A 10000-nucleotide genomic window follows, 5' to 3' on the forward strand; every position below is an offset into this window, starting at 1 on the left:
CAGAACTTGGCCTCCCTCTTGTTCCAGATGTGGAGCCTCTCACCTGGATGGAAATTCAGGCCCCATCCTCAGACTTCCCCTGCACTGTGCAGCAAACGAGGCTTTCTCTGTTATTCCAGGAACCTCAGCACTGTGCTAACAGCACAAATGACTTTCAGGAGGATTATAAATGAGTATATTATGATTCAAATCTCCTGTGAAACCCTTGGCATTAGCTGGAGGGAGTGTTAGTGCTAAATAGGATTATTTTTCCCCTTCCAGAGATAAACAATTAAAGCATAAACCACATCCAGAACAGACAACTCCAACACCATTATTAACTCTGATAAGCCAGTTTATTTCCCTGTTCATAAATCCTTCATTACAGGAACAGAAACCAAAAGCTAATTTTGAAGACCCTGTTAGGGTAACAAGGGGCAAGAGCTGACCTGAACTGACAACAGCCCCACACAGAGCAACTTCACAGCAAGAATCCTCCTGTTCCACTAAAAATCTACAATTAACATTTTATACAAATGTTTGAAAAGCAGAACAACAAGCAAACAAGTTTACAAAAGAAAACACTTCATTGGAATATGGGGTTTTTTTCTACAAAAGAAGATGTGCAAATAAAACTGATCATACAGAGAAATCCAACCTGAGCTGTGTGCTGGGGGATACCTGAGGTGAGGTGTGGGGCTGATTGCAGAATCTCAGTGTTCACAGCTGCTTGTCAAGGATGAAATATTCACAGTGCACACAGGAGGAAAGGGAAGAGCTGGATGCTTTAAGGATGCTGGACAGATCCCAGATTTCTTAAGATATTGAAGTGCAACCTTCTCACACCCATCCCTGACCAGGACAGTGCTTCATAATCCCAAAACCCACGGGTCTGCAGACTGCAAAAGCCCTCCTGGAGTGCTTGCTGGGCAGGCTGGGCTGTCAGAGGGAGCAGTTTGGTGGCTGCAGGGCTGTGTGGATGGCAGCAGCCAGGTCCTGGGCCGTGGGGCTCCCTGCAGTGCAGCTCACGGCGACGCCGGCATCTCGCAGGGCCTTTGCTGTGCTGGGGCCGATGGCAGCAAACTGCAGGGACAACACTGCACTGTCAGGGCCCAGCTCTCCCAGCTCAGGCTGAAGATTTGCAGCATTAAAAGGCACCTATCGATGGAGCTGCTTAGCAGGGACTCAGAAACATGAGTATTTATCTCGCCGTTACAAACACTGAAAGCTCCGAGTCCCACGGAACAGGGAAAAGTGAGAGGAATTTTAATCAGGTGCAGCCTGCTGCAAGCAACAACTCCTCACACCATGGATCACTCAGGGAAAATGAAGTCTATCCCAGTGGAGATGGGGGAATTGGATGGGGAAAACATTCCAGGTGAAAACAATTTCTTTTTTAAAATCCACCCAAGGCCAGGTTGGATGGGGTTGGAGCAACCTGGTGTAGGGGAAGGTGTCCCTGCCTATAGCAAGGGGCTGGAACAAGATGGGTTTTAAGGTCCCTTCCAACCCAACCCTTTCTGGGATTCTAAAATTCTGTATAATATAATTTGTATTTGTTATAAACTGGGGTTTTCTTCAGAGAAATAAACACAAACCAAAGATAAGGTTTGCAGTGTTTGCTACAGCCTTTCTATCTCATTTGCCCACCCCAAATTTACTGCCTCTCGTATTCCAGCATTTGTAAGAGAAGATACCTTGACTTGGTTGATCAAATCCCCTGAAAGCTTCTGGATGTGCTGGAGGCAGAATTTGACACCAGAGGGGCTGAAGAAGACGATGCTGGCAGGGATCCCCTGGGTGAGAGAAGCAGAGGCTGGCACAGCTCACTCCAGCAGTGTGCCAGTGCCTTGGCACATGGGCACAGCACACAGGGAATGGCTTTAGCCCAGAGGGCAGGGATGGATGGGATTTGGGGAATTAGGAATTGTTCCCTGGGAGGGTGTAAGGCCCTGGCACAGGTGCCCAGAGCAGCTGGGGCTGCCCCTGGATCCCTGGCAGTGCCCAAGGCCAGGCTGGACACTGGGGCTGGGAGCACCTGGGACAGTGGGAGGTGTCCCTGCCATGGCTGGGGGGGCACTGGATGAGCTCTAAGTTCCCTTCCCAGCCAAACCATTCCATGATTCTGTAATTCTATGATGGAGGCTCCTAACATGGAAAACCAGTAGGCCAATCTTGAAAAATGAAAAGCAATGATTTACTTTTACACAAACTATGCAGGGCAGATAACTCCTGGATTCTGATTTGTGATGCACAGCAAAGATTCCCAGTGGTATTTCAGTTACACTACTTCAAAACCAGGAATATTCTGGGAGGCATTGTCACCTCCCTCAGAAAATCCCAAACCACCTCAGTGTCCAGTACCTGTTGGGAGAAGTAACTGCTCAAAGATTCCTGCAGGTCAGGGTGCTGGGCTGTTTGATACACAGTGAGGCTTTCCAGGGGTATGCCTGCAATCAGGACATGCAGTCATAATTAATTCATTCATTAATTTCTATTATTTCAGTTCAGCACTCACAACATCCTAACTGCACTGAAGTGTAACTATTTCAGGCTAAAAAGACACATGAAAGTTCTGGGAAGGATTTGCAGGTCCCAGAGCTGTGGGCAGCCATCCAAGCTCCCAGTGTTTACTCCTGTCCTCTCCTCAGCAAGTTCCACTTTTACTTCTTCCAATTTGGTTCACAAGCATTAGATACAACTTTTCTCATCACTGACTAATTAAAATGGGTCTCCAGGGGAAGTCCAACCTTTTTCTCTAAGCATTGTAGGAAGTACTTCTCTTTTCAGGGCTCCACAAGGAAATAGGAGAGCTGAGGAATTGGGTTTCTCTCCTGTAAACACACAAACAAGAACTTTAATTAACTCAGGCCTTTAATAAAGAGTAAATGTGATTGAATACATTTTAAAGGTATCAAATGCTGATTTATCAAATGCCTCACCACAGACACAGCTCTGAGGTAACTGAAAACATCTGCAGCCCCAATTCACAGGACAGGCTACTTAGCAGGAACATTAAAAATGTTCCATAACTAGAATTGAAATCTTGGCTAAAAAGATAACTTCCTTTGTAGAAGGGCAAGGGGAATAGAAGTGCACTTTATCTCCTCCTCAGCACAACCTGCCTCAATTTGCTATTTAAAATCTGTCCCACTCAATAAATGACAGAGCTCTCTATAGAAGAATATTCAGGCAGACAAAGAAAGGACAATACTGTGCTGGAAACGTTTTGATCTATCTGCAATTGCATTTTCTTAATTCCCCAAGGAAAAAGGATTCTGGTTGCACTGCTGGGGTGGGAGTAGATATCCTCACCTGCTTTTGTCAAATTAGGAATTTAACAGCAGACTTGCTTTGCAGAGCTTTTACCCTTTCTATTGATAAGAAACACAGAGAAAATGTCAAGATTTAATTCTACACAGATTGATACAGCTTTGCATTCAGCTTTCCAAAGAAATTAAATTATTTTATTACTAATTCAGATTTGTTAATACATTTTTAAGAGACAATTACTAGAGAAGAAATGCTTTTAAGAGCTGGAAGGAGATTGTTGCTTTATGCAAGCAAACATTCTTCAGGGATAAAAACCAAAAAGGGCAGCAGGGTGAAAATCAAATGGGAAGACCCCTGTAGGAGTGAACCCAGACACACCTGAGTGCTCTGACTGCACACTGAGGTTTTATTAGAAACCAGAGATTCTTAAATTAAAATTAAAAATTAGAGGAAGAATGAACTTGGCTCAGAATGTAAAAAAGATTTTAAAATTAGATGAAACTGCAATGTTCCAGCATCAATTCTCCTGCAAGTCATGGCAGTTGTGTGAAGAGTCAGTGTGACACCTGTAAGCAAACACCAAATTCTTTTGGCACAGAAAAATTCCTTGGTAGGCCTGACCAACACAACAAGGACTGGGATCTGCTTCTGTAGCCAAATATTTGCCTTGAGAAGAGTAAAGCCAGACTGCCTTGGAGTAAATCCCTTTATTTCCCAATCCCTTAAACTGAATCCCTTTGTGTTACCAAAGCATGAAAGGTGACAACAAAAAAAATCTCATTATTTCAGCTTTTATTTTTATTCTGGCAATAACCCCTCATGATACAAGGAAGATTCAGAGCTATTCTTTTAATTCACTTCTTCATGCACCAACAAAAATGAATTTATACATAATAGGGAACATGAGATAATTTAATCTGTACTTCCAAGGTTGATATAAAGCTCTTGATCAGCTGTGAGCATTTAAATATGCAGAGCCCAATAAATCCTTGGATATTTCTGTGTCTCAACAACAAACAGGCTCCAGTGACTGAAATTCACTGCTTGGGTAATTTTCTTTCACCTTCATACAACACAATAAACAGGTATTTCTCTTGTCTTTCTGCTCAAAAAAATCCCTGGCAAATATTAATTCACTCCCAGAAGTTGATTTTCCAGCACTAAAAATCAGCTGAAACCTTTCTTTGCTTTAATACATTTGCTATTAGAACAGAGGGGATGGGTTATTCTTCACTCATGACATATTCATGTTGCATTTTTTAATTTTCAGAATTTATTATTTGATCTTGTGTTGGCAACTCCCATTTTCATCATTAAATATTCCCTGGAGCTGAAGTGTTTTATTTGCCTGTGAATTAGAGAGCCAGCAAAAACAATCCTTTCCAGCTCCCACCCCATTTTCCTTTTCCCTATAAATCTCTGCTGCTGGGCAGACTTTGCTCAGCAGCTCTCACATCTGTACAAAAACTCCTTTTTATTCACTGATCCTACTGGGCCATCCACTGGAAAAAATAAAAAGCTCCTAAGTCTAAAAATTTTCCTTATTGCTACTGGAAATTTTAACAACTTAAGAGTAAAAGCAGAAGAAGTCAGCAAATTAAATTTCCCCAATAATCTGATAATAGGTTGAGAAGAGTTACAGATTTAACCATAACAAAATGGCTAAACAAAACTTAAAGTATCAATTTAATTTCTTCAAATCCACTCAGCTTTGGTGCTGAAAACCAGATCCCTCTGATACCACAAGGTAATTTTGGGGGAAGTCAGCAGCAATTTCCAATCATTACAGCTCTGATCTTCCAGTAAAAATAATTTTTTTCCTGCTGGCTCATAGAGTATTTATTAACTAACTAGAGGATCTAAGATTACATGTAGATCAATATCTTGTAAATGTATTTTGAAGTATTTTTGTCTCACTGTGCACTTGATTTTACCTTAAGGAAATTCTGAAATGATGGAAGGGACCTTAATTTATTTAAGATTACTTTAATTTAACTCCAACATTTTAACCACTTACTTGAACAAATATATTCAGCTAATTTCTCAGCATTTCCAGCCATTTCTCCTTGTGGAACAAGACCAATTTCTTCCACTAGAACCAAAAGCAGCAAAGAAAAAACCATGGAAAACAATGAGAACAATTCAGATTTCCTGCCACAGAAGCCTGGGATAGAAAGGGAGGCACACAAATAATTTGTGCACAAATAAATTGTGTGCAAGGTTAGAATCCTTTTCATCCAATTTCACTTCCAAAAGCAATGACAAAACCACATTCAAATTAAGAACAAAGGGGTTTTTTTCCTGTTTTGACCCAATTTTTCAAGCAGTGGCCATCAGATTACAACAAAAGCAGCAGAAATCCAGAGGCTGGATGAGATCCATGGATATCCTTGGCTGGAGCATGGATAATTCCAATATTTACATAATTACCACTCTTCCAAATTTACCAGTTTAAAACTTAAATTTCTTTCTCAGCACCATTGAAGAGCAGCTCCTCCTCTAAAAATTGTACTTACAAATCAGATTTAGCCAATTTTTCTTTTTTTAAACCCCAGCTTACCTAAAGAGGCTGTGGCTTTTCCTACCACATATGTTGGTTTGATATTCCACATTTGTTTAAGAGATTTTGACCAGGCTGAAAAACATTAAATGATACCAAATTAAATGCAATTTAAGCACATGCTAACAGAATGTGAATGCTTAATAACTATCTGGACCTCTTTAATCCACAAATGCAGCAAAATGATAATAATAGCTAAAATTCCACTGCACATTCAGCAAACCTGGATGTACAAATCCTAAAGGACCAAAAATAGATACTCCAAGGTTTTTATTGTCTTGTTTTCACCAGAGCAGCACAGGACACTGAGTTTTTTTCTGGGACTGCTGGGGGTGAAAAAAGAAATACAAAGTACAACAGTAAAAATAAAAATCAGAAGTAAAAACCCAAGGATTTATTGCCTTTGAGAGGAACCCAAATAGGAACTACAGACTCATTTTTATTATTAAAATCTTTATTTTCCAAAAGTCCTAATCAAGGTTAGGGATGGAATTTAGAGATTCCTTTTGACCTAAAATCTTAATATATTGTCCTCTGCTGCTGCAAATGCTACCCTAGCTGAGGGTCCCAGTGCATTTACACATTTAAGGGTGTAACCTTGCTCACAGGACACTGATTTGTCCACAGCCCAAAAAGGGAGCAGGTGAAGCAGAAACTCCATGCCAGAACCACCCAAGATAAGAATTTGGAAGAGTTTATAAGGCTTTGGCATTTCATTGTGATGGGTATTTCTATTTAGCAGGATTCTTCCTCACCCCTCATCTCCTGGCTTTGATTCCTCAGCACTTCCTCACCGTTTTTTAGCTCATAATGAATTCACTTGAGAAATTTCTTATTCAAGAATTTTTCTCCCTTTTTCTGCAGCATTCCGTATGAATTCTACAGGCACAGAAGTGGTGGCCAGTCTCTATGAGATGATTTTCTCTTTAAGGGAGGAAGGCAGCCAGCAAGCAAACCAGGCACTGCAGCAAAAATCCCTTGTGCAAGAGAGAAGCAGAGCTGGCAAAGCCCTCACTAATTAGGAATTTGCACCAAAAACTCCTTTCCTTCATTTTCCAGTGTGAAAACACAACCCTTAAAAGCTCAGTGTAGCATGAGCCCTTTATGATTCTAAAAGAATGATGAAATTCAGGTTTCTTTAAAAAACCATGCTCTGAATATCTACTGGTGGGTGAAATAAAATTAATTAAAATCCAAACTTCACAAGATGCTGTTACCTTTTCCATAGATAAGAAACACAGAGAAACTGTCAAGAAGAAGAAAAGCCCAAGGAATATCAATATGTACTTACCCTCCTTTTTACTCTTCTCTTTTAAACATATCTTGATGGCTTCTAATGCTCTTGGGCTGGTAAAAACTAGGCCTCCATAACACTCTGGATGGGAAAGCTATTTAGAAACAGTAAATTTAAGAAGTAAAAAAAAAAAAAAATTATAAATTAATTTTAAAAAAATCAGTTGATCAATTATTTATAACCTTGTGGCAAACAGAACAGCTTCAATGAGTGCCTGAAATGCCCCAACACTTGTGACAATTTACAATTTAAATGTGGATTCTGTCTGACCAATTTAATTCTTTAACAAGCAAGGGCAAGCTCCTTGATGCTGTGCATGAAATTTTACTGTACAGAGCTGGTTTGTGGCAACACAGAAAGAGGTACCACACAGAGAATGATTAAATGGGATCTTGGCAACCAAATCCTGTTGGAAATAAGGTAACTGAAAGAGTTTCAAACTTACCTTCTCAAATAAGCTGTCAAGAGAGGTAAATTCAAATGACAAAACTGGGATCAAGGTTGCTTCCAAGTTGTATGATCCTAATTCCTGTCAAGAAAAGGTTTGCAGCTCTTGGGATAAATTCCAAACAGCATTTTTGCTTTTTCAAAGAGCTGACTAAGTCAGCACAAGCATTTCTCCTTGCTAAAGCAAAATAAAAAGACATTTTATTTCCTCTCCCTGGTAAATCTAGTTTGAATTTGTTAATTATTTAATATTACAATGTTTAACTAAAGAATCAGCTGTGGGACCTCCTGAGGTACAGGAGACACCAGCACATAACTCTGAAGTGCCCACCCAGTTCTGTGAATATTCCTGTGCATTTCTGTAATTCTGTCAGTGGGTTTCTCCTGAAGAAATAACCCTCCTTTATCAGGAATTCTTCCTCTTATCAGTGAGATTTACTCACATGGCCCAGGGCAGGAGCAGAAGGGACCCCAGCAACAGGTAACCTCTATTTCACATCACAGTCCCAGTAAAAACACAAAGAATTTCTGTTATCTTTATTCTGTCCAAATAAACATATCAATACTAATTAATTCAAATGGAGCTGGTTTAATATCAGTACTTTGCTAAGAGCCTTACAATGAATTCAGTACAAATGTCCCATAATTAACACAATTTGTTGCAGGAAGGGCTGTTTTCCAAGATACTTTTTCTCCCAGCATAATTTCAGACACCCTCTTCTAATATTGATCAAGCCCCTGTTTGAAACAGTTGCATTCACATTTAATAAAGAAGTGACACTTTTTGTTTTTTAGTTTTCTCAACGTTTACTCACTTCAGTATAAGGATCTGGTCCTGAATCTTTGTCTTTGGGATCCTTCAGCAGCAGAACCTTCATTGTTCACCAGGGAAGCACAGCAGAACCCTGAAATGCAAGAATGGAATTTACCTTAGTTGGATCTAGAGGAGTTTTTGACTCTAACAGTGACTTTAGCAGCTCCAAGAAGGGGGTTGCTAGCAGTTGTACTGCTCTTACACAGTGAGTAAACAGTTATTTGTGCATTCTCCAGGCAGGAACACCCACCCTGATAAGGGCAGAAAATAATATGCTGCCTTTAGATAACACTGCTCAAAGGAGAGGCTCTGGCAAACTCATCAAAGGGAACACATTTTAAAGAATATTTTGTGAAAGCAGGAACAGGTCCTACAACCCCACCACGTTCTGCAATTGAATCAGCTCCTATCTACAAAAAGATTATTTATTCTGTTAATTTCCATGCACCCATGAGTATGCAAAGATTGATTTTATTTAATATATGTGTGTCTATATTAATACATCTATAGTAATATAGATAATTTTCATATGTCTTCTCTGATAGTCTAGGAAACAAGACAGGACTGAAAATATCTATTCTGCCATAAAAATGGAAGAAAAAAGATGAGACTTCTCAGTTCCTTACAAACTTTGTGCTAAACTCAAAGTTACAAAACATAAGCATATAAGCAAATAATACAAACAGAAATCCACTCCCTAAGTGCATATTTACCCCAATTACCAGTGTAGTATTTTCCTGACAGATCACACACATAGGAAAATTCACCTTCCTCTAAATTCTTTCCCTGGATATCAGCATTCAAATTTTGGCAACGACCTGATTGCTCCCAGAGCAAACACAGCTTTAAAAAAAAACAAAACAAAAAAAAAACAAAACCAGAAAGACCAACAAACAAAACCCCCAAACCAAACCAAAATAAAACCCCCCACAGATGTGTTTGAGGCTTTAAAGGGAAGATGAAAATCTGAGCTTACTTGAAGCACATTTATGAAGCTGGAATTACATCCCAGGGCTCTGTGCCTTGCATTTCTCCTGGCTGGCACCAGCGAGTGCCCACTGCTCTTCTTCCCATGGCCTCATTAACAGCTCATTTCTTCATTAATTAGACACAAAGCGTTAAATGGAACACGTTCCATATAAGCGAGGCTTGATCATTAATGAGCATTTCTTCAGTGTTCAGGGCGTTTGAACGCGTTTTCCCGACTGGCATTTTTTATAAAGCCCAGGATCACGTTGTGCTTACTGTGCTCTCCCTGTCACCCTTCTGTGCGGTTTGCCTGGAATTATCCAGGGAATTTGGGTCGGGGGAAGCCGGGACACGATTTTTAGAGCGAGCAGCCTGATTCCTGCTTTAATCGGCAATTTTCACTAACGCTGGTTGTTACTTACAGGGATTTTTGCTAATGTCGGAGATGCTCAGACTCTCTGTTCCTTTTAAAGCACAGGATCCCTGAGGCTGGGGAAGCCCCCGGGGTCACCGAGCCCGAGCAGTGCCCGATCCCCGCCGCGTCCCCAGCCCTGAGAGCCACCTCCAGCCCTTCCTGCAGGGACGGGGACTGCAAACCGCCCTGGGCAGGCGGATTTACCCCCCGACAGCCATTCCCGTGAAGGGATTCCCTTCGCGAGGAAGT

At 40.7% G+C, this 10000-nt stretch overlaps 1 protein-coding gene across 3 annotated transcripts; it reads right to left on the reverse strand.

The window, feature by feature from the left end:
• Window positions 1-313: 313 nt before the first annotated feature.
• Window positions 314-9997, reverse strand: UROS (uroporphyrinogen III synthase). Of its 3 annotated transcripts, none has more exons than XM_071446055.1 (10): window positions 9759-9997; window positions 8369-8458; window positions 7552-7635; window positions 7104-7200; window positions 5813-5887; window positions 5270-5344; window positions 2730-2813; window positions 2344-2429; window positions 1677-1775; window positions 314-1062 (listed from the first exon to the last, which is right to left on the reverse strand). In XM_071446055.1, the coding sequence occupies exons 2-10, from the start codon at window positions 8429-8431 to the stop codon at window positions 922-924; spliced, it is 804 nt and encodes a 267-aa protein (XP_071302156.1). In that variant the 5' UTR covers window positions 8432-8458; window positions 9759-9997; the 3' UTR covers window positions 314-921. The 3 variants fall into 3 exon arrangements, with proteins under 3 accessions (XP_071302156.1, XP_071302157.1, XP_071302158.1); XM_071446056.1 differs by having other exon boundaries at window positions 9344-9997; XM_071446057.1 differs by lacking the exon at window positions 5813-5887.
• Between the last annotated feature and the right edge of the window lie 3 nt (window positions 9998-10000).

This window comes from Agelaius tricolor, unplaced genomic scaffold (genome assembly GCF_023055355.1).
Source record: "Agelaius tricolor isolate 1412-34295 unplaced genomic scaffold, bAgeTri1.0.p SCAF_22, whole genome shotgun sequence".
NCBI classification, from domain to species: domain Eukaryota; kingdom Metazoa; phylum Chordata; class Aves; order Passeriformes; family Icteridae; genus Agelaius; species Agelaius tricolor.

What these genes read in the sequence shown, in the direction of transcription:
- UROS (XM_071446055.1), bottom strand. Translation starts at nt 8,431, where the DNA reads ATGAAGGTTCTGCTGCTGAAGGATCCCAAAGACAAAGATTCAGGACCA. An exon ending in AGAGAAGAGTAAAAAGGAGG is followed by an intron (nt 5,888 to 7,103) that starts GTAAGTACATAT and finishes AATGTTTTTCAG; the next exon opens with CCTGGTCAAAATCTCTTAAA. An exon ending in AGCTGAATATATTTGTTCAA is followed by an intron (nt 2,814 to 5,269) that starts GTAAGTGGTTAA and finishes GTGTGTTTACAG; the next exon opens with GAGAGAAACCCAATTCCTCA.